Source organism: Amblyomma maculatum, chromosome 2 (genome assembly GCF_055883805.1).
Source record: "Amblyomma maculatum isolate TAMU_Amacu chromosome 2, ASM5588380v1, whole genome shotgun sequence".
Taxonomy (NCBI): Eukaryota; Metazoa; Arthropoda; class Arachnida; order Ixodida; family Ixodidae; genus Amblyomma; species Amblyomma maculatum.
Genome location: NC_139345.1, coordinates 202,654,359 through 202,679,417, shown reverse-complemented (window position 1 = coordinate 202,679,417; position 25,059 = coordinate 202,654,359). Strand labels below are relative to the sequence as shown.

The window sequence follows — 25,059 nt, the reverse complement described above, 5'->3', positions numbered from 1 at the left end:
CAGAACATTAGCTGGCGAGCTCTTGCTTTACTTTTATTCAAGCGCAAATGACCCTCATGTAGATGTTGAAGCATTTCCGCCCTCATCAACACAGGATAACTACCTTGAGCCTCTTTAACACAATTCCTTCAACGAGAGACAACTCTGCAGCAAATGGCTTCATGCTGCCAACCAGGTCACCACTATCTGTTTTGTTATCTGTTAGATACTGCAAATCAAGATTCCTTGCAGTGACCTCAACAAGTCGATTCATTGTTTTGCGGCTCACCAGATCCGGGACCACTCCAACTGCATGGACCTCTACATCGTCTGGGAAGTCGACGATGTACGCTGATTTCTTTGGCAACAATCTTGATAGCATATCAGTCAGCAGCAACGCTTTTGCTGGTACAAATGTAAGGGAATAAGCGTAATTCAGCACGCGTAAAAACAAACGTTGAAGCATTGGTGGCATCGCCAATTCCTTTCGCCGCAATCGCTAGGAGTGGGTAGTTGTTTCATGACGATGTGTCTTTTATAAACGAAGGGGAGACATTTTTCGCACACAAATGTGATTCCCATTGATTCTTTTTCTATTTGCGAGTACCTTTGTACCGGACGCCAGCTATTCCCGTGACGCTGCCAAAGCCCAACTCCTAGACCATTTTTTGATGCGTCCGAGTTGATTTTCTTTTCTTTAGCTGCATCGAAAGTTGCCAGCACAGGAATGCTGCTTAAAGGTATACTGAATAAAAAAGTTACCGCCGAGATTTCCAGCGCAGATGGTAGCTTTTCTATTGGGAGTAACCAAAACAATCCACTTTATGAACAGAAATGAGCGGAAAGTAAGTATTTTAATGCATATTTCTCAAATCGCTGCACCTAGCGGGCTCCTTTGACAGCTCTGACAAACCAGATATCACGTCACAACTACCTGCCTCCCTCGCCATGCCCATCGCGAGTGGTCGCACCTATTCATTTTTCCTTTCCCTCGTAGCACTCACAAACCGCACAGAGAAACGTGTTTCTTTTTTTTTTTTTTTGCTGCTCGTGTTCCTGCGCACAATTCATCGTTCCCTCCTAGAGCGCAAACAATTGTCCGTAATACGCGCCCTCTGTACGCGTTCCCCTCGGCCTCCCTCGTAAGCGGCATTCCACACTTCGCAGCATTGTCATTGTGCACGGCGCGACGCGGGGGAACCGACACTGCGTGGAGCCGGTCAACCAGCTTCAGGTGCGGGGGCGGCGGCGGCGGCGGGATCGCGGGGCTATGACGTTGTTGAGGGTAGTTGTGACGTCACACTCGCCGGCCCACAGGTTCGGAGTGCGCTACCTCTGACGCGGTGGCCGCTCTGAAAAGTAAAAAATACAGCCATTCGCTCAAAAATAACCCGAATTATGTGTTTGTACTAGTGTAATTGTGTCATAAGAATTCAATTGTGGTGCTTTCTCAATATTCTTGGATATTTGTTCAGTATACCTTTAAAACACTATAAAGGGCGGCCCACTCACCGGTATGATTCTCTGTCCACTGAAATATTGTGTATTTTTTTGCAAGATCTCACAACAACTTGGTTTTCTCAGCAAGATGCGGAATATATTTTCCAAAGTATTTGGCCAAACCTGGCAAAACAGTATCAAGAAATCTTTCGAAGGTGGCTGGAGCATTACATAATCCAAACGGCATCACAATAAATTCATACAGTTTATCTGGGGTTAGTGGCACGGGCAGAGACATATTATTCTCCATTACTTTTGGGTAACCTCACCATAATATATATATATATATATATATATATATATATATATATATATATATATATATATATATATATATATATATATATATATATATATATATATATATATAAGTGTAGAAAAAATAGGATGGATGCCGAATGTAAACAATCAATGGCGTCACCAATACGTGGCAGAAGATACACGTTATTCTTGGTAACAGTATTCAGCCGTCGATAATCGACACAAAATCGCCATGTCCAATATTTTTTTTTTGGCTACTATTACAGCAGCAGCCCACGGACCAGACGATTCCTGAATGATGCAGCATATTTCTAACTAGTTCTTCGGTCGTCTGGCGCTCTGATGGGGATACACGAAAAGGCTTCTGATGGATTGGATCAGCAGTCCCAGTATTGATTCTGTGCTGAGTTGGAGAAATGGGAATCCGTGGTGGCGAGTCCCGAGAGAAATCGAAAGCCGCAGCATGTTTCCACAGAACTTCCACTAAACTGTGACGGTCACTTGCAGGCAGGGATTTGCCAACCATGGCAATAAATTTTGTCTTATCTGCTTCTGAGCATGCGGTAGGCTGGGAATTGTCTGTGCTGAGCACTGCCACTGATTCAACATCGTTGGCAAGATGGCAAGTTTTAGGCCACTTGGAAATACGACAGGTTCATCACAGATGTTAGTTGTCCACAAAGAAGAATGGCCATTCCTGACTGAGATTATGCAACGAGGAATCAGAACACTTTTCTTCTTGCAGTTGAGGATGAGTGCTCAACTACAGCGCCGAACGCATCACTGGCACAACTTGAACTAACCACTTGTATAACTGCTGACTGCAGGAAAGTCTATGTCGTCCGAAGCCGAAAGCGTGCTAGGATTGGTCGGCGAATTCTCACACAACGCAGATTCAATACGAGTACGCGCAGAAATGTCTCAGTTGCGAAAGTCGAGGATGGGCCCACATTGTTCCAGAAAATCTAGGCCAAGCAAGACGTCATGCGGGCACTGAATTAACGTCATAGTGCCTTTAAAATCAATCAAGGCCTTGATCACTCTTGAGCCTAAATGAAAAAAAAAAACAGCAATTTTTTTTTTTTTTTCAAAGGCGACGCTAAGGCCAGCACAACATTCATCACTTGCGATAGTATTCCCGGGACTATCACTATGCTGAACGGCATTTGGTTCTTTGTTTTGGTTTGGTTTGGTTTGCAGGGTTTAACGTGCCGAAGCAACTCAGGCTTATGAAGAGACGCTGTTGTGGAGTGCTCCCGAAATTTTAAACCTCTGCTGTTCTTTAACGTGCACTGACATCGCACACAGCATACGGGCACCTTGCTTCTCGCCTCGATTGAAATTTTCTTTAAGTCTAATAATACCCCAAATTATGAATTACGGGCATGAAGACAGTAAGTTATGCTCGGCGACTTTTTGGTAGCTGGAAAGTTCGAAGAGCACCATTTACCAATGTTTCGGGCTGTTTACGCGTTCTGCAAGGCGAAAAAAGCGTTGCCTTTCTATACGAAAATTGTTTCACGGTGACTGTAAACCACGGTGATCGGTATTTTTTTTTTTTTTTTTTCAATTCGGCGCACTGGAACGTACTCAACGACGAGCGACGCTACTGTATTCTTAAATGACGCCCAATTTTATCCTCATATCTCTAGAAAAAGATAGGCATGTAATTTCAATGAAGGCTACGAGTTCGGTATTAATTGTTGTGTAGCCAATTCACAATAAATCTATTAATACATTGACCCTGCTACCTTTATTTGTGGTATGCACTATTATTTCGAACTGAATAAAGCAGTGATCACTCAAGCAGGGCATGTAGATCATACCATGAAGGAGGTCAGGAGTAGCGGCAAGAATTAAGTCCGCCAGATAAGGTGTACCAAGGTCAAACTTTGTAATTCTTAACACGTGCTGTGTAAGATTAAAATGCACATATTGTGTCAAGTGAGTGGTTGACTGCGGAAGTATCTCTGACAGTTGAAAACATCTGGACAAATCTATTCGGAGAAAATTAAAGCCGCCCTAAAGGGAAACGCGTAACCAAAATATTCATCACAAAAAGATGGCGTCGCGCTCGAAGGCTTGTAACGAGCACGCAGATACCTCACACTTGCAAACATTTTGTGATGCAACTAGCCCCGCAAAAGGCTGCAGGCATACCTAATCACGTTATCACAACATGCTGCAGCTTTCATTGCAGAAGCAATGTTCTGCACTCCAAAATGCCGCCTGCAACATCGCTTGAATAGTTCCTATAGCACATACAGAATAATATACTTTGGTAGGTAAGGTTCATCCAGACACAGATCATTACACAGATGGTCTAATTGTTTTCACATTAAACTAATTCTGTATTCCTGATAGCGTCCGTAACCAAGTCTCCGCCAGCACCACCACATCAGCAGCACCTGAATCAATTATGGATAAAGAAGTCATGGCATTAGTTTACAGTTATCCGGGCGGTTGTTAGTTACATGGTTTCTTATGTCGCATAAGCATCGGGCTGCTGTGAACGAATGCGATAAATTCGTGTGGACGACATTAGCAACTTGTTTTCGGATACGATAAGAGCGTATCTGCATCAGCGTGGCTAGTGCAAGGTGAAGAGCCGGCCGGATTGCTGTCATTCCATTGTTTCAATTCGCACACGCTGTCTCTATCCTCTGGGTGAACATCACACTCATTGCCAATATGAAAATTGTTATACCGAACTGAAGTTTTTTCGCCGCTGTGTACGATAAATTAGAACGGCCTTCTTTTTCATATTTCTTCACTTACTGTATACTTTAAGATTATGGGAGATTTTAACTAGTTTATTGATGCAAATATAGTATTGATGAGTTTAAAAGACACAACTTTAGCTATTAGGTCAACATTTACCAAGGACAAAGGCATTCATTCTTTATGAAACTGTATTCATACCGAGCGCTGCAAAAATTCAGTATGGACACTTAGGACCACCTACATGTATGAATCCCAGAGCTAGCCTGCATAATTCGCCGAGCTAACATATTGAACACGCTCCTCTTAAGGCGCGCGCCACTACGCGACCAGTGATGCAATGCTCTCGATTTTTTGTGGTTCTCTGACGGCGCCCTCTCCACTCTTCCTCTGCCACTTGGGTATTTGTCGTTCATTCCGTCGTCTCACTCGCCGCTGCGGTGGCTGGTTGCAATGGCAATCAGCGAAGCAAGACGAGATCTTTTGCCGCTTCTTGGGGACTCGTCTTGTCCGCACCACGCATAAGCCAAGTAAGGTTCGCACATCAATAAAGATCTTTGTTGCTGGTTTGCGCCTTCCTCGCGTGTCTTCTCCTTTCTGCGCGGCAGCATACAATGTAAACCGGTATCAACACCATCGCTTCAGTGGCAGTGATCTTTTTTTTTTTTTTGTAATTACGCGAGCAGCTAGCGTCTCAATCTGTGACATATAACCACCGTACTAATGCTCTTTGTTTATTTTCCGGCGTCTGTTAGATCGCAATCATGCACGTATGTCATCAATTTGTGTACTTGTAGAGTTGCTACCTCTTTGACGTTGTGTAATTTTGTTTTTCAATGTAGTATTCCGGAAATGAATGAAAATTTTCTTATGCAGAAGAAAGTTACAGAACAGTTGCGCATATTCGTGGTGCCCTGCTGTAGAAATTCTTCTATGCCTACTCTTCAGAAATAAAAAAAATAAATAATATGACATACATTTTTATTTCACCTCTGAATGCAAAATTGTCTTTTTTTTTATGGTGACATTTTTTTTCTAGCACCAATTTTCCAGCTGTCCTTCAACGTAAAATACCTAATAAATGGGCCACATATTACGTGTCGCAAAAGGTGCACACACCTGACATTGGCTATAATATCACATTCGTCTTCATGCTCTGTGGTTTTGTGATAACAATGCGCCAATCTTGTTAGCTCTTTTTGCGACGCCGCAACGCGGCAGATCAGGGCGAATCGGCTGACTGCTTGACTGCTCTTCCTGAATGCAGAAAACACAGCGCAAATACAGAAAAAGACTCTAGCATCTACGTTAGCGGGCGCAAGCTGCGGCGTAAGGAACTTTTGGGGCCCATGCGTGCAGCCTGGTGTCCTACATCTGGGGCTTTAGGAGCGGAAGTGCGTACAAGAGTTAGGCACGACTGCACTTCAGAGTGGCTCTTTTGCTTCCGTAAATGTTGTTCCCTGTCTCTCGGCGAATCGAGGTTACTGCTTTGTTTAAGAACATTGTTATGGTGATTTACCGAGTGTAGCGTTCAAGGCGGAGGCAAATGAAGCCATGTATAATGGTTTGCTTCTGATGAATCGCCATCAGGCATTGTGCTTTTCCTTCATTTTTCTGTCTTTGTAAACTGCGTTCATTCAGTCTGCAGAAACTGCCGCCATGCTTGTACCACTGTAGGGTTCCCTTTTCTCCAAGACACGCAATAGAACCGTAATTAAGAAAGGAAATAATCAGCCACACTGCAGCAGTGGCAGTGGCTCTGAAAACTATCAACCACTACACTTTTATACTCCGATGTGCATTTCACTTTGTATGCCTCATAATTAGCGAGCAAACGTTAGCGGGACACAATCAAAAATATGCGGAATTCTGCTCAAAACATAGCGCTTAATCTCCCCTTGTTCATGCTGTCACAGTAAAAAGCCAGGCTAAGCGTACAACTAGCGCTAAAATACGGCATAATTATTTACAAATCGCCTGCAAGAAAACCGCTGCAGTTAACTATACATTGAACTAGATGTTATTATTCAACGACTATTCATTTTCTTTTATTTCATTTTGGTCCGCAATATCGCTCATTAGAGCAGCTATTTTACCAGCTCAGTCTTTGCCACGCGTGATGTTGGCTATTTTTCTTCCAACGCCTTTCATCTTAACAAGCTGAGGATGAGCGCTATTGGGTACGCGTTATGTTCCATAGCGCAGCAAAAAAATAGCGATTATCATTTCAGCTGCAGTATTATTTCTTTCTTGCTTTTTTTTTTACTGGCATGTGGAAAAGGTCTACATTCTTGTTGCCTCCCAATCTATTTTTTTTTCGTAATTTGGTTGTTCTCATACTGGACTTATCAGGAAATGTTTTATATGCACTTGGCCGTCTGTTTTGAGCGTTGGTGTTGTTTTGAGCGATTCTTTACGCCTGTCTGCGTCTATTATCTTTGTGCGAATACCACACTCTTCGAAATCAGAACTTTTAACTCGTGCGTATGTCGACGACGCCTGTGTCCGTTTTCCGCTCTGGCGGATCGTATTTCACCAACCATTCTTGTCCCTCTGGCGGCAGTATTTTGTATAAATAAAGTAACTTTAAAACAGTCCTGGAGTAAGTTTTGTTTTTCAAGATGGCTTAACCTGAAGCACTCTACTAAGATGAGCAGTATTACAAGGGTAAATCCATATCCCTTAGGTGGCACATTTTCGGGATTAATATCGTGCATTTTTTAGTCTGATGATGACGATATGGTGGTGGTGGGCTTTAATGGCGCAAGGGCATCTCGGCCCAAAGGGCGCTGCGCTCAAATGTTTTCTGTGTTAATCACAGATATCAAGCTCTACATTTGCCTCCCTTGCACGCACAGTTTAAGGGGCGCTGAAGCTACAGTTTTAATCGATACAGCCAGCGGCTCCTTCGCGTACACTTAAGCTTGGCCGACGTGCACTTTCCTTAATCACTGCTTCCTTAATGAGTGCTCTCTAAACGCAAGCATACATTCTTCAAAAGACAGTCGGAATCTGTCATGTTATGTGAAAGACTTCACGACATGCATGTCGAATTCCGACCCAGAGTGAGTCCACTTCACTTAACATAAGAAAAATAAAAGCAGCTCAAAAAATAACAGAGCATTGATTGAAACTAAAGCAAGTTGGAAAGCATCACTGAAAGGCGAACGCTATTTTGGTCAGAACATATCCCTTTTAGAAAACTTTGTTTCTTGAGACCGCACAAAAAACGCTGTCGTCCACGGTGAACCTGCCACGCGTGAAGCTCTAAAGAAAGGAAAATATTGAAGATTTGTTTCCTTGAAGTTTAAGCAAATAATCGCATGCGAGTTGGCTAAAATTTCCAGTTTTAATAAAGCTCTGCCGTCTCGATGAGCAACTAAGATTATCTGCAGCATGTAGTGAAATAAATACTCGTGTCCAGTACTCTGTATATGATTTTCCAGCGAACAGCGTTACAATTTTGCATTATTTTCCGGCGTGCTATTCAACACCTCCTTGACCAGAGTAATGCAAAGGAAATATTCGTTACATCCTGCAAAACTTCGAGGTACAAAGGGACATAAAACCCGTACGAACTTGTCTGCGAGGCATATAGGCACCGTTTCTAACTCGGGTTCCATGGTTTCAGAGTCGATTCCTTCATCAGAGCAATTCCAATTTTCTTTCCAGTGCAATGAATTTATCTAATACGCTTACATGTCCGAAGCTGGAGTCATGTTGCGCCTTTGCAATTCCGATGTATATAATGATTTAATTTATTTTCTTTTTGTGATGTCAGTGCACGTTAAGGAACCACAAGCGGTCTAAATTTCCGGAGCTCTCCACTACGGCGTCTCTCATAACCTGACTCGCTTTCGGATATGAAACCCGATAAATCAAACCTTTCTTTACCGGCGCCCCACGTGTGACGTCATGCACTTTCTCGTGACGTAGTCACGTCTTTCCCAGCTATAAGCTTATTCTTTGATAGCTAGGTAGCATGGTTTACCGCCTCCACTGCATTAATACAGAGGAGGCGGTAAACCATGCTACCTAGCGGTACAAATAATTTCAGCGAGAAAGACACAGTTAGGAGTCGCGAACATCACTGCTTCGGTCAAGCAGTCAGCTAGAGTTCTGTTTTTGAACGTGCGTGGCATCAGTTCGAATACCGCCTTCGGTTGCGCCTTATTTAATCGTTTTTTCTTTTTATTCGCAACCACGTGTCTTAGTTGAATAATAATTTAGGATGCGCTACCTTTTAGGTTCATGTTTCAGACGTTTTAAGCAAAACTTTCACTTTAAGCCCACCGAATGAGTTTTCTGTCCACATCTTTTTTCTTTCCAAAAGCTATTGCCGACTAGAAAATGGTTGCTCATTTCCCCCATGTTGTTGCTTACCTTTTAGGTAGTATTCTGAGGCATTTTAGAGCCAAACTCGGCGCTTAAAATGCGGTCAAGCCACCAGGCATTTTGGTGCTCGTCCCTGTTTACAATGACGAAATACTGACACGTTCCGGCAAAAATGGTTACAGACTCGCCACTCGACACTCACGCTACAACAGCGGAGGCCGAAGTAAAAATTCGTAGTCTAAATCAGCTATAGCGAGAAAGACACCCGCTAACATATGTAACAGCAAGGGGCCACAAGATATCGCTTGAGCTTGCTGCCCAGGGCCGCGGTCATGTGATGCTTCTTCGCCTGGTGCCGTTGACTTTCGCAGCACCCGCCGAGCCGCCTGTATCTCTCTCTGGCGCGGCTTCACTGGGAAATTGCTTTAAGAGTAGCTGGCCACTAGACCGGCGACTATTTTCCGCCAGACGGCTGTTATGCTACTTCTAAATTTCTCCTTTCTGTTGTTGACCGCTCGCTTTTCTTTCTGCCATTCGAGGGACGCCGCCGACTGAGCTTCGCAATGCAGAAAGTGGGTTTTATATCTGCAGAGATTGGCTGCATTTCAAGGACTGTCAAACTGCGTTCATTCGGTTGGCGTCCCATGCAGGTACAACGTGGCGTTCCTGGTGCTGACGTACGTGGTGCCGGTGTCCACCATGGCGGTGACCTACACGCGCATGAGTCGCCAGCTGTGGGGCTCCAACTGCATCGGCGAGTTCACCGAGCACCAGCACAACGCGCTGCGCAACAAGCAGAAAGTGAGCAAAGCAGCGGGATTTATTTTAAATCAATAGAATAAGTGTTTATTTTCAGTCTTATGCACAACTACTTAGATGGATGGAATATAGGAGGGTCTCCTTTGGAACGGGGTGACAGCAGCTGCCATCATACAACAATTTTTTTCCCTTCTTTTCTTCCCCTAAATGTTAAATATTATTAATTCGTCAACTACTTCGTCATTTCAGTTAGTAATTTTTAAAAATTTTGTTTCAACCATTCTACCTTATGCTACCTTATGTCATCAATCTTCTTTTCATCCACCTATCTTCCGACGATGTTTGTTAACTTCAAAGCCCGCTTTAGCTTCGTGTGCGGCAGCCGGTTAAGTATGCAACACACAAAAATATGAAACAGTACGAGGAAATTGACATAGGCTTTTTTCTTTTTGAAGGACACCGCGATACATTGCTGATGGCACAGAATGAGGGAGAACTTTCTCAGCATGAGGAATCAGGCAGGACAAGTGAAAAGCAAATGCAGTATGCACAAAAATACAGTAATGCCAGGGAACAAGTGAAAAAAAAAAAAAAGACTTGAGAGAAAAGACGTAGTATACAAGGTATACATTGTCAACACTATGTATAGAAAACATAAAATGAGAAAATACGCGCTCAATGCTGGGCTGGTCACGTTTACAATAGTAAACACAATAAAATGTGTACTGTACTTGCATATTACAAAAAAATAAATAAATGTGCTTACAACGTGAAACTTTCACTTAATTGTAGCCAGTTATCTAATAAACTTTCCTACCTCGTCAAACGAAGTTTTGGCGGGGTCTGCAAGGAATTCATAATAGGGGCACAGCGCACACTTGCCGCGTTCATTTGCCGTAATTCGTGAAAATTAGAGCAAGAACAATCTTTCCTGTTTGGCGTAATATTGTTTGTTTACCGTTGGCAATTTCTTTACATGCAGCATGTGCAAATTATGCATGCTGTCCGTAGCGTCCTTTCCATGATAACGAATGCCATATGAGGGGTTAGCGACAATCCTGCGCAGAATTTTATTTTTTAATAGTAATATGGAAGAAGACGCAGGCTCATAAGTAGTTATTCGATATCTTTGGACTGAGTCCCCTAGGTTCTTTATGAACTAAATATCTAATTCGGAAGTAGCGAAAGGAACGCATAGTCTTCACGCAAGCGCTTTCCGAGCTGTTCAATGTGTGCACTGCAGGTTATAGTTTCATCCAAGATCAAACCCAGATATATAATGCTGCTTTTCGGTTTTAATGAAGGAAGAACACAAAGCTGTCATTGAGAGCTGCGGAGGTATATTTCTTGGGTTATTGTGATTACCTTATGCGGTTTATGCAACCACGCCAGATATGTATTTGAGGAATTTATAAAAATATTATAACAGAAAATTATTTGAATGGCCAACATGTGTCTGCTTGCATGCTACAAGCACTTTCGTTGTAAGTCTGACTGACAAGTGCGATGGCAGTGTCGTCTTCATACAAGAAAAGCCTTCAATTTAAAGACAGAAAAGGTAGAACATTATAGATTACATGATAGGTGACGTAATACGGATCCGTGTACGACACCTGAGATATCTATTTTTATGCAACACACCCCTCTTACCTTTTCATACTGAGTACGACCCATGGAGCAATGTTTAACAAAGTTGGCTGTAGTTTAGTTCTGGTTAAGTCTGGTTGAATAGCGAAAGCAAACGGCGGAATCTTCTTTTGCCTGCTACATTAATCTCAAGGTGCTACATTATTGGGGACACTTAAGCTCATCTTTTCAGGGTATGACGTGAGAGCGTAAGCTAGCAGCTCACATATAAAGTCACAATTCAACCAAACCGTATGGACGTGCCTGCGTGTCGTAGAGGTGACGAGAATGCAAACGGTTCTAGCAGGAGGATTTGGATACCGCTGCACTGTATGCCAGTACTGGATTAGCGACGTTCAGGATGGCATTTATCGTCATTTAAGGTACACATATTGCTCTGTACCTTGATGTACACAAAAAGGAGCTAAGGACAACCAGGGAAACAAAGTGAGGGCGCCAGTTTCGTACTGTCTTTTTATTATTGCGCACCATTACTTGGCTCATGTGCATCAGTTATGGTATGTGTATACAGGATGTGCTTGCAGTAGCTGCGCAGCTCATGTTCAATATAATAGCCAAAAGTGCTATATATTTAACTGCTGTAGTTAATTAGGATTAAGTTGAAATTTGTGCTACAACATTGTCTTATACCCTTCGATAGCTTATATTGAGCACAGTTGTACAGAACTGATTGTACATCTTATTTAATTAACTTTAATTAGTTAATTATAAATTTAGCTTCACCTTACAACAAGTCATTATCGCTGGATTATTCATGTCGAGTACGACTGCACTACACTAATTGTAATGTTTATTCCGTACACGATAATTAGTTAAATGCGATTAACTTTAGGCTAAAACGTCGAGCTATATATCGTTGTAAAAACGTCGACGAGTACAACCCAAACTGAACGCGAAACCTCGTAAAACTATTTGAAACTGATAAAACCGCGCATTTACCGAGCTACCTTTTATCTAACTGGGTGAAAAAACACGCAACGGAAGTGAGACAGTAAAACTTCAAGATAAGCATTAGCAGCGCGTAAAGAGACTTAAGTGCCCCGGCAGTCTTTTCTCGCTGGGATCACGATACGAAGTTGACGATTGGCTAGATGAGTATGAGCGCTGCAACCGGAACAACCACTGGGACGCAACCATCATGCTAGCTAACATCATCTATTTGGCGGGAACAGCTCGAACATCGAACATGGCTCCAAAATCACGAACAAGAGCTCGTTACCTGGCACATTTGCAAGCAAAAGCATCAGGACTTGTTCGGGAAGCCCATTAGGCGGGCTCTGGCTGCAAAAACGGAACTTTGTTCTCGTGTTCAATCCCGCACGGAGCCCTACCTTGCCTACATTCAGTACATGCTTGCGTTGTGTCACAAGGTCAACAGCTCTGTGCCGGAAAGTGACAATGTTGTGGCATGCCATCGTCGTCTCGGCGAAGAAGGAGACAACAGCCTCACCACGCTTGCCAAGTACGCGCAGTTAGTTCCACGTGGCAGCAGGATTTAATACCGGTGGTTCGCTGTCCCGCTCCCGCCTGGCACAGCGGGTCCTGCCAAAATACATTTGTGGAGACCCGACGACGAGGGTGTCTGTTCACCTCCACAAATTTGATGACTCCGGACGTCGTGTCTTCGCTCTCTGTTCCTGTCCTGCGCTTGCCTCAGCCGCTTCACTAGGCCTACCAGCGCCCGGAGCTCGAGATCCCGCCAACCTTCGATCGTGTAAGCCATGGCCACGGATCCCCCCCCCCCCTCATCTACGGTCTCAGTCGCCTCACACGGCACCATGTCATGAGTCCGCGGTCTCCACTCTCAAGCTCCCTGACTTCTGGTCATCGGACTCAGAACTTTGGTTCCTCACCATCGAGGCCTTATTCCACCGGCACCGCATCACTTCGCAGGTGCCCATGTTCGACCACGTCATTGGCGCGCTCACGCCTACTATTGCGGCGATTGTTCGCTACGTCCTGCGCTCTCCGCCTGTCGATTGCCCTGACGATCATATCCGGGCGACGCTGATCCAGCGAACTTCTGAAACGGAGCCGCGTCGTCTACAGCAGCTCCTTACCTTAGAAGAGATCGGAGATCGCAAGCCTACCGAGCTGTTGCGTCGCACGACCGCACTGGCTGGAGACTCCGCTGCTTCACACGACAGCGCACTCTTGCGGGAACTCTTCTTGCAGCGTCTACCACCGCAGGTGCGCATGATCGTGAGCGTGTCTTCATCTCAGACACCATAATCCCTCGCGACGCTGGAAGATAAGATCATGGACGCCGGTTTTCCCTCCGTGGAAACAATTCATTGTCATCTTGCCTCTCAGTTGCCCAACGCAGCTGCTGACGTCACTATGCCTGCCTCACCGATGCTAATGCGGAGCTCACTCGGCAAGTAACGCAGCTTACAGATGCAGTTGCAGCCCTCAGTAAGCGGCAGCCGCGTTTCTCATCTCCACCTCGCCGTACCAACCCAGTGCTCCTGGCAACCGTTCTCCAGGACCTTTTGCTGGTACCACTGCCGCTATGGCTCTCGCGCACGCTAATACCGCCAGCCCTGCTCCTTCGCTGGAAATGGTCCGGCCTAACACTGAAGGCAACTGGTGTTCTCGGCTCATGATCCAGTCTCCTCTTCCATGTTCAGTTCAGTTCAGTCGTTCAGTCGTGTCCGACTCTTCGTGACCCTATGGACCATGTCACGCCATGCTTTCCGGTCTCTCACTATCTTCTTAACATCACATAACTTCATCTGCAGTGCCTCGAGGATGCCATCTAACCATCGCGTTCGTTGCCTACCCCTTCTCCGGCGACCCTCAACCTTTCCCAACATCAAATTTTTCTCCAGCGACTCCTCTCTTCTCATCAGATGACTAAAGTAGCTGAGCTTTAACTTTATAATTTGACCCTCCAATGAGCAGTCAGGGTTTATGGTCGACAATATCGACTGATTTGATCTTCTGGCAGTCCGAGGAACTCTCAAGAGTCTTCGCCAGCACCACAATTCAAATGCGTCAATTCTTCGGCGGTCAGCCTTTTTCACAGTCCAACTCTCGCATCACCACAACTGGAAAGACCATAGCACGAGTTATACGGATCTTTGTTGGCAGACTAATGTCTCTGCTCTTTACTAGGCGGTCAAGGCTAACCATTGCTCTCTTTCCCAGAAGCAGGCGTCTCCTAATTTCATGGCTGCAGTCTCCTTCCGAGGTAATCTTGGAGCCCAAGAAGAGAAAATCTGTCACAGCTTCCACTTCTTGTCCCTTGATGCTCCAGGACTTGGTAAGACAAGACGCCATGATCTTTGTCTTTTTAATGTTCAGTTTAAGCCCAAACTTCTCACTCTCTTCTTGTACGCGCATCAGAAGTCTCTTGAGTTCCATTTCACTTTCTGCCATTAAAGTGGTATCATCCGCATATCTATGGTTGTTGATACGTTTTCCAGCAATCTTCACTCCAGCTGAAGACTCGTCCAGACCGGCCTTTCTTATGATACACTCTGCATATAGGTTAAATAGGCAGGGCGACAGTATGCAGCCTTACCTCACTCCTTTCTCAATCGGAAACCAATCAGTAAGACCATGCCCAGTTCTGACGGTGGCCTCTTGCCCTTCATACAGGTTCCTAAGGAGACAGATGAGGTGAATTGCAACTCCCATCTCTTGGAGAGCTTGCCACAATCTGTCGTGATCTACTCAGTCAAACGCTTTCGCATAATCAATAAAGAGGAAGTAGATGGGTTTCTGGAACTCTCTTGCTTTTTCCATGATCCAGCGAAGGTTATATGGTCTCTAGTTCCTCTGCCCTTGCGAAACCCAGCTTGCACGTCCGGAAGCTCCCGATCCACATACTGCAGCAGCCTACCTTAGAGGATTTTCAACATCACCTTCCTAGCATGCGAAATAAGCGCGATCGTGCGGTAGTTGGAACAATCTTTGGCACTGCCTTTCTTTGGAATGGGGATGTAAACTGACCTCCTCCAATCCTGTGGCCACTGCAGGGTTGTCCAAATCTTCTGACATAATGTATGCAGAATGTTAACAGCGTCATGGTTGAGGTTTTGAAGCAACTCAGCTGGAATGCCATCAATTCCGCTAGCTTTGTTCTTAGCAAGGCTGGCTAAGGCCCATTCAACTTCACTCTTCAGGATGCCCGGCTCGAGATCAGTAATCACAACCGTCTTATGTTGGGTTTGCACATTTGGGTCCTTCTTGTGTAGTTCTTCTGTGTATTCCTGCCACCTCTTCTTTATCTCTGAGGCTTCAGTGAGGTCCTTGCCTCGTTTGTCCTTTATCATGCCCAGCTTAGCACAGAAGCTTCCTTTGATATCTTTGATTGTCTTATACAGAGCTCTTGTGTTCCTTAATTGGCTGTTGTCCTCAACTGCTTGGCACTGTATGTTCAGAAAGGCATTCTTATCTCTTCTTGCTATTTTCTGAAAATCCGCATTGAGAACCTTGTTTCCTTTCTCTTTCCCCCATAACTTTTGCCATCCTCCTTTCCTCAGCTATTTGCAAAGCCTCTTCGGATAACCAGTTTGCTTTCTTGCATTTCTTTTGCTTTGGAACTACCTTAGTAGCAACTTCTTGTATTATATCACGAACATTAATCGACATCTCTTCGGGCTCTCTGTCTTCTAGATCTAATTCTTGAAATGGATTCCTCACTTCCACAGCATATTCTAATGGAATATGAATATGGATGTTACTGACCGTTTAACGAAACTCCGCTACCTAATCGACACCGGTGCCGAGATCTGTGTTCTTCTGCCTACGTTGGCTGAGCGACGTCGTCCTTCAGACTTTCCACCTCTGGTCGCAGTCAACAGATCGACCATACGGACATATGGCCAGAAGTCGGTAACTCGCGACATCGGACTTCGCCGTACCTTTTGCTGGGTATCTGTCCCTGCGGACGTGCGCTCGCCAATCGTCGGTGCCGACTTTCTATGGCACTACAGGCTCCTAATTGACATGCGGCAAAGCCTCATACTGGATTCCGAAACGAGCCTAGTCGTCCAAGGTGTCTCTTGCCGCGATCCACCACTCCAACTCCTCCAGGCGCACAGCACTGTTCCTGAATCTTGTTCCAGTGCCCTCGCCTAGTTTCTGGACCTTTTACGACCCCGTCTCTTCAGGCACCGGGTGCGCACAGCGTGACTCACCATATTGTGACGTCTGGGCCTCCCGTGTTTGCTCGCGCTCGTCGCCTCGTACCGGATCGCCTTGCTGTTGCCAAAAAAGAATTTGAACATATGCTGGAGCTTGGCTTCATCCGGCCCTTCTCCAGTCCTTGGACACAGCTCCTCCACATGGTACCCAAAAAGAACGTCGACTGGCGCCGTGCGGCGATTACCGGGCTCTCAACAAGGCCACAGTCCCCGACCGCTACCCGATTCCACATATCCAGGATTTTACATCGGCCCTTCATGGCTGCAACATCTTCAGCAAGGTTGATCTCTTGAAGGCATATCACCAGATTCCTGTAGAGCCCTCCGATATGCCGAAGACTACTATTATTACGCCTTTTCGCATGTTTGAATATCTGAGGATGCATTTCATTCTTCGCAATGCGGCCCACTCTTTGCAGCGCTTTGTTGACCAAGTCCTACGCGGTTTGACGTGCTGCTTTGCCTATCTTGACGACATTCTCGTCTTTAGCCGTATGGCAGATGCCCACAAGCTCCATCTGCGTCAAGTCCTCGCCGGGCTCAGCCGCTTTGGTCTTGTGATCAATGGACCGAAAGGCAAGTTTGGAGTTGCAGAGTTGGACTTTCTCGACCATCTCGTGAACGCCCATGGCATCCGCCCGTCACCGCCATCACTCAATTTCCCCGGCCCACTACCACCTGCCAGCTGCGCGAATTTCTTGGCCTCGCCAACAACGAGGAATGAAGCGCCAACTATCGGCGCTTCATTCCTCGTTGTACTGCAATACTGCAGCCTCTTCACGACCTTCTCTCGGGCCACAGCAAGCCGACAGCTCTTGTAGCTTGGAGCGATACCACTGACCGCGCATTTAGCGGCATCAAAGCTGCCTACGCCGGCGCCACGCTCCTTGTTCATCCCAAATGTGATGCGCCCACATCTCTCATGGTTGATGCATCAGAAACTGCTCTTGGCGCGGTCTTGCAGCAGCTTGTGATTGGCGTTTGGCAGCCAATCGCCTTATTTTCCAAGAAGCTTATGCCTCCTGAGCGCCGCTACAGCACTTCCGGCCGGGAGCTTCTTGCAATATATTCAGCTGTGAATCACTTCGCGTCATTTGGTCGAAGGACACAATTTTCATATCTTAACTGACCACAAACCTCTGACGTCTGCACCGGCATCCCGCAGTTCCTCCTATGCTACTCGGCAAAACAGGCAGCTCGCCTATATTTCCGAGTTTACCTGCAACATTCGTCTCCTCAGCGGCAAGTCGAACATAGTTGCCGATGCTCTTTCTTGCACTGAAGTCAATACGACGGGGCAATGGACGGCCAATCATTGACTTCACGACTATGGCTGCTGCTCAACGAGCCGCTGCCGAGCTGCAACGGCTTCGCACGCTCGATACCTCTCTGGTATTGGAGGACGTCTTGCTCCCAGACTGCACAATTCCTCTCGTCTATGATACGTCGACCGATCGACCTCGCCCCTACGTGCCTCCATCATATCGCCGAACCGTCTTTGATGCCCTTCATTCTTTGGCCTATCCAGGCATCCGCGCACCTCAGCGCCTCGTCACGGCTCGTTATGTCTGGCCTCGCATCAACGTCGACGTTCGCCACTGGTCGCGCACGTGCCTCAGCTGCCAGCAAAGTAAGGTGCACAGACACTGAGACTCCTCTTGGATCATTCCCATCCCCGGACGCCCGCTTCAGCCATCTGCACGTTGACATTGTCGGTCCCTTCCCTCCCTGCGGAAAGCAGCGCTACCTGTTAACCTGCATTGACAGATTCACGAGGTAGCCTGAAGCGATGCCCCTTCTGGACATAATGGCGGAGTCGATCGCAAGAGCGGTCATCACAATCTGGATAAGCCACTACGGGGTCCGTTCCACCATTACGACTGATCGTGGTGGTCAGTTTGACTCTGCATTATTTGCCAACCTATCCCGGCTCCTCGGCGTCAATCACATTAAGACGACCTCTTACCACCCTATTTCGAATATATCATTGAATGTTTTCACCTGCAGTTGAAAGCTTCACATATGGCGTCCGCTTTCCCCGCACCATGAATTGAGCGCCTACCCTTCGTCCTGCTTGGTCTCCGCACCGCACTTCGCAGTGACTCCTCCGTCTGTGCAGCAGAGTTAGCGTTTGCAACCGCTCTCCGTGTCCCTGGCAAGTTCTTCGAGCCCTCGCTACCCAAGCCTCCTGACGTCACAGATTACGCGTAGCGCTGTGGGCAATGTCATTCCACCCCGCCAATGCCAGTACTCCCGTCGTATCCACGTGCCCCCCAACCTGCAGCGGTGCACACACGTCTTCGTCCGCCACGACGCTGTACGCCCACCATTACGACCGCCATACGATGGTCCGTACCAGGTGCTCCGCCGTGCTCCTAAGTACTTTCTACTGCGTATCAGCGGCCGGGAGGACAAGATCTTCGTTGATCACCTTAAACCCGCCCACTCAGATATCATCGCAAACTATGCCCCTGCACTCTTCTCGATCATGTCACTTCTCGCCATGTACGGCTCACACTCCCAGTGTCCGCTTTTCGCCATTCCCCTTCGCTCATGGCTTCATCGCTAGAGGGGAGGGGGGGGGCTTTGGCATGCCATCGTTGCCTCGGCGAAGAAGAAGAGGACGGCCTCAGTACGCCTGCCAAGCACGCGCAGTTAGTTGTACGTGGCAGCAGGATTTAACGTCGGCGGTTCAATGTCCAGCTCCCACCTGGCACAGCAGGTCCTGACAAAATATATTTGTGGAGACCCGATGACGAGTGTGCCTGTTGTTCATCTCCACAAGCTAATGCATATACTCAAGGGTATCGCGGATGGTGCGCTCAACATCCTATTCTGCACGAATTGCTGTACCGTCGACTCAGTGCTTTAAGTCTGCCGAAAATTCGAGCAGGCTAAGCAACGTCGTGTCGTACAGGGCTTTGAGCGTCTGAATGCGCCGGTTACATTATCCTGCGATGATCTGGCCCCTTTGCACCAGCCCTCCCATCCCACGACCGTGACTCAGATTGTCCGGAGAGACATCGAGGCCCTAACTCCTGCACCACTCCAGTCTCCGCTGCCCGACACCGTGGTTATGATACGGGCCATTGTCCGCCAGGAACTTGAAACGTCGGCCTCTCCTCCAGACCCGTGCCGCCCCCGCCACCATCGCACCCTGTTCCTTTAGTGGCTGCTACAACCCCCCGCCCAGCCTCCCCACGCTGCTACCATGGTCACAATCCTGCAGAGTGGCGCACCTCAGACGACTGGCCAATCTGTTTCATTTGCCGTTGAACCGGCCACATTTCGCAGTATTGCTGTAGCAGTCCCTTCCCCGCCCCTCACTCCTATTACAATGCTGACCGTCGGTATTACTATGGACCTCGCCGGATTGCTGCCCAACGAGAGGAGCCCCGCCCCGCCTATGATGGGCCTGGACACTTTCCTCCTCAACCACATGAGCCTAGCACCGAAACCGTCCCAACTACTCGTTGCTCCAGCCGACCTCCATCACCCCGGGCTCATCGATTCAGTTCACCGGTATCTCGTCGCAGCTTCTCCCCATCGTACGCCGGCACCTACTCGGGAAACTATCGAATGCAGCTCCCGGGAGTGATGCTGCATTACCGACCCGGACTGCCAACTCGGTACAGACCCATGCACCTAGAGGTAATATCATTGATATTCTTGTGGATGGAGTCCCAATCTCTGCACTTATTGACACTGGCGCTCACATTTCTATGCTCAGTTCCTCGCTCCGCCGACGCTGGCGCCCACATTTCTATCCTGAGTTCCTCGCTCCGCCGACGCCTCAAGAAACTCCTCAAGCCCGCCACCTCATCTACCGTTCGTATTGCGGATGGAAACACAGCTACTGTAATTGGTATGTGTACTGCACGCATTAGCATTGCCGGCCGCAACATCCCTGTGTTATTTAGTTCTCACCAGTAGCCCTGAACACTTTATAATAGGCCTCGACTTTATAACTGCACACTCCGCTCTCATTGCTCTTCTGGACTGCTTCATCTAGACCTGCCCCTCTGTCCTGATGAACAAGGTCATGAAACTTCAACGCTCCTTCTTCGGTCCGCTGCATTTACTCGCCTGCCAACTGAAGCAGCTGTATGTGTTGATGTCGCCTTTCCCACCATTCCTGATGGTGACTACATTGTTTCCCCCTTAACTAGTGTGACTCTGCAGCGTAGCATTCACAATATCGTGCACGTAGCGAATAACCGCACTTATATTTCAGTCCTGAACTTCAGCCTTTTGGTACAAGTTCTTCCTAGCGGCATTTCTCTCGCCGAATTGACCCCACTATTTGACTGATGTGTCTGTACTTTTACCTGACCCTACTGCTTGAGTATCGACACGGCCTGCACCGTCCCCACCTACGGAGGCACGCATACCAGGAATGGTAGCTCCTGACTTGTGTCCTGATCGTGCTCAAGCACTTACGAGCCTTCTGACTTCGTACAGTGACATTTTCGATTTTGATAACCGACCCTTGGGACAAACGTCCCTCGTTACTGATTGTATCTATACCGGGGACGCCAGCCCAATTCACAGAAGACCCTACCGAGTCACCATTTCTGAACGTCGCGTCATACAGGATGAAGCGGACAAGATTTTGGCAAGAAACATTATAGAGCCCTCGAGCAGCCCCTGGGCGTCACCTGTCGTGCTTGTTAAAAAGAAAGACAATACCTGGATGTTCTGTGTTGATTAGCGACACCTCAACAAAGTTACAAAGAAGGACGTTTACCCACTTCCTCGGATGATGATGCCCTCAACTGCTTGCACGGTGTCAGTTATTTCTCTTCTGTTGATCTTCGTTCTGGTTATTGGCAGATCACGGTCGCTGAACGGGGTCGAGAGAAGACCGCCTTCGTCAATCCCGATGGCCTGTACCAATTCAAAGCGATGCCTTTGGCCTGTGTAATGCACCCGCTACATTCGAGGGTATGATGGACTCTCTTCTAGGCGGTTTCAAATGGACGGCGTGCTTATGTTGTCTCGATGACGTCATTGTCTTCGACCTTCGAGAGCCATTTTGACTGCCTTGATACCATTCTTGGAGTCTTCCGAAGAGCTGGCCCTCAGCTGAATTCAAAGAAGTGTAGCTTCGGCCGACGTGAACTCAAGGTACGCGGACACTTGGTCGATGCCCGCGGCGTTCAACCCGACCCCGACAAAATTCGTTCTGCAAGTGCATTTCGTATACCCCGCTCTACCAGTGGCATTCCTAGTTTTCTTAGCCTTTGCTTGTACGTTCGGCGGTTTGTCCCAAACTTTGCGGAGACGGCTCGGCCACTTACCCTTCTTCTGAAGAACGACGTTCAGTTTTGCTGGGGTCAAGGGCAATCTCAAGCCTTTTCTGCGTTAATTGCAGCCCTCATCAACCCGCCCGCGTTGGCCCACTTCAGCCCCTCAGCACCAACGAAGGTACGCACCGACGCCAGGCGTCACGGTATTGGGGCCCTTTTCGCCCAACAGCAGACGGGCCGCACTGGCGTCATTGCTTATGCTTGTCACCGCTTTTTAGCGGCTGAGTGAAATTATTAAATCACAGAACGTGGGTGTTTAGCCCTCATGTGAGCCATTACAAAGTTTCACCCTGACTTGTTTGGCCGCCCGTTCTTCGTCATCACCGACCGCCACGCCTTATGTTGGCTTTCTTCGCTGAAGGACCCAACTGGTCGTCTCGGGCGTTGGGCGCTGCGTCTTCAGGAATAACTTTTTCTGTTGTCCACAAGTCCGGCCGGCTACACGCTGATGCCGATTGCCTGTGCCGCAACCCGGTAGATCCGCCGTCTAAAAGCGGGTGGGACGATGACCTCTGTGTGTTGTCCATCTCTGACCTTTCAAACATTCGTCGTGAGCAGCGCTTAGATCCCAAGTTTTGCGGCATTATCAGCCGCCTCAGCACTGATTACCCTGACACTACCCTTGCTTTGTTTGTGCTCCACAACGGCACTTTATATTTGAGGAATATGCGACCAGATGGCGCTGAGCTTCTGCTCGTAGTCCCTGACCACTTGCGTGCCACCGTTTTCCAGAAACTGCACTACGCGCCCACTGCGGGTCATCTTGGTGTATCTCATACGTACGACAGCGCCCGCCGGCGCTTCTTTCGGCCAGGTCTCTATCGCTCTGTTCGTCGTTACTTGGCTTCTTGTGACAGGTGTCAGCGACGGAAGAAGCCCTCGGTTGTGCCTACTGGATCCCTACACCTGATCGTCATCCCAATAGACCCATTTTCCCGAGTTGGCCTTGATCTCCTCGGGTCTTTGCCTCTGTCTGCTTCGGGCAATAAATCGATTGCAGTGGCTACGGACTATGCTACGCGCTACGCCGTCCCACGAGCGATACCCACCAGCTGTGCAACTGACGTGGCTGCGTTTCTCCTCCACGACGTTATCTTGTTCAACGGTGCTCCCCGCCAGCTGCTCATGGACCGTGGCCACTGCTTTCTTGCTTGAGCAGTCGAAGTAATCATCCGATACTGATCTATTAAGCACTACTTCACTACAGCTTACCATCCACAAACGAACACTCACGGACATGCCGTCAATGTATGTATCGGCTGATCATCGGGACTGGGATATTACCTTGCCGTTTGTAACCTTTGCGTATAATTCCTCCTATCAATGGGCTACTCGCCCTCCTATCTTCTGTTCGGCCGTGACCCTTGTCTTCCGTTTGACAGCGTACTGCCTCCCACCGCTAATACAAGTTCCTATGTTCGTGACGCCATATCCCGAACTGACGCTGCCCGTGTTATTGCTCGCCGCCGACTGGCTTCCTCCCAAAACTCTCAAAAACGCCTCCATGATTCTCTTCATCGGGATGTCCACTACTGTCCGGACTCTCTCGTCTTGCTCTGGACTCCCGCTCGTAGAGTTGGGCTCTGTGAGAAGCTCTTGCCGCGCTACACAGACCCTTACCGTGTTTTACGGCCAGTGACATACGAGATCACCCCTGTACACCCACACCGATAGTTCGATATGCCACGTACCGAAATCGTTCATGTCACTCGCATGACGACGTACCACTCCATCTGTAGTTCCCCGACGTAGTAAGCACAGGGACTGAGCTTTTCGTGGCGGGGTAATGTTACATATATACCACTGAAGAGGACTACGATGGACTACACAGTGAGAGACGATGAAGCTGAAGCGACGGTTGGTGCTTGCCAGAACACTTACGTCTGTCATCACCTGTTGTGATTTCCTGTACTAGCCTTCTGCCACATGTGAATATGAAGAATGTGGAAAAGGGTCTGCAAGAAACCAACCTTGGTTTTAATCGTTCGTATAAGCTAGGTGGAACATAAGTAGAACAAACGCTTCCAGGACTAATGTACGCGAACGACATTGCTCTGTTAGCCAATAACCACGAGGAATTCCAAGGATTTGTTAATATATGTGCTAACGAAAGAGAAGGAGCTGGCTTTACCTTCAGCACACTTAAGTCGGGTATTTATGGATTCTAAAAGGACAAAAAAAAACAAGGGAGTGAGATCCCAAAACTGACAGAATATAAATATTTCGTGGTATGGATAAACTAAAGTCAGGTATACATAAAAAACATGAACAGGCCACCAGGGCGAAGGGCCGAAGAGATGCCGCGATAATGAAACACGTGGCATGGGAGTACAACCAATATGAAGTACTTAAAGATATTTGGAAATGAATAGTGGTACTCGCGTTCCAGAAGGTAAGCCCTAGGGCTTACCTTCTGGACCGCGATTTTGCGCTTAAGGGCGGAAGTCTAGTCGAGGCTAGAAATAAATTATAGACCTGTTAGAAGGTTAGCATTTGAAGCCCACGGCAAAACTACTAACGAATCATTACAGGGAGATATGGACTGGGCGTCCTTCGAGACACGAGAGGCTCAGAGCACAATAATATGCGAAGAACGCCTCGGGAAAATGGACGAGAATATGCGAACAGCCAAAGTATTTTAATACTTATAGTGAAAGGGTATTGAGTCACAGTGGCGGAAACGGGCCAGAAAACTAACCAGTAAGTATTTAGGAAGACAGGACGGAGAAATAAAGAGCAATAAACGACAGGTAAAAAACACAAAGGCTTAAAACTTAACTAAATCATTAGAAAAGAAGCCGACCCTAGATATATATAGAAAATGGAAAACTCGGAATAATAAAGCAACATTCTATCACAGCTCACGGGGCAACGGCCTTCTCTTTGAACCTAGATCAAGGCATCTTAGAACCCGAAGCGACAAAACAAAGTTTAATCAAGAAGATAAATTTTGTGCCATGCGCGGTAGATGCCCATAAACAATTGAACATATACTGTAGTGTGGCTGTGTCCATTCAGATCTCGATGCAGAAATAGTCACCTCGGACGAGGCCCTGGGGTTTAGAGGTAATAAAAGCGTGAACGAATCGGCAGTAGAGGTAACCAAGAGACCTTAGGAAGATTGGTGGATAAAGAGCAGGGAGGGGACGCATCAAAGCTAAGTCTAAATTAAACACGGGTATTTAAAGATAGCCTGGGCCTAAAAGTAAAGTCGTTAACGTGGGAGGGTTATCTAAGTAAACAAAAGCAAAAAAAAAGTAATGTCGACCATGGTGACTATCACCACCCCATTTCAAAGGGGAGCGCACCTACATCCAGCCGCCTGTAATGGTCTCGCGGTGCTCGTCTTCATAAGGTCGTGGATCCTGCTGGTTCTCAGTACTTCATTGCAATGT

The 25,059-nt window shown here is 47.3% G+C and overlaps 1 protein-coding gene across 1 annotated transcript in view; it reads left to right on the top strand.

The window, feature by feature from the left end:
- Positions 1-25,059, top strand: part of LOC146201088 (tachykinin-like peptides receptor 86C) — a 334,303-nt gene that overhangs the window by 227,355 nt on the left and 81,889 nt on the right. The window contains exon 3 of the mRNA XM_084592487.1: positions 9,447-9,597. Coding sequence (XP_084448613.1) covers positions 9,447-9,597 — 151 coding nt within the window. The remainder of the gene's footprint in view (positions 1-9,446; positions 9,598-25,059) is intronic.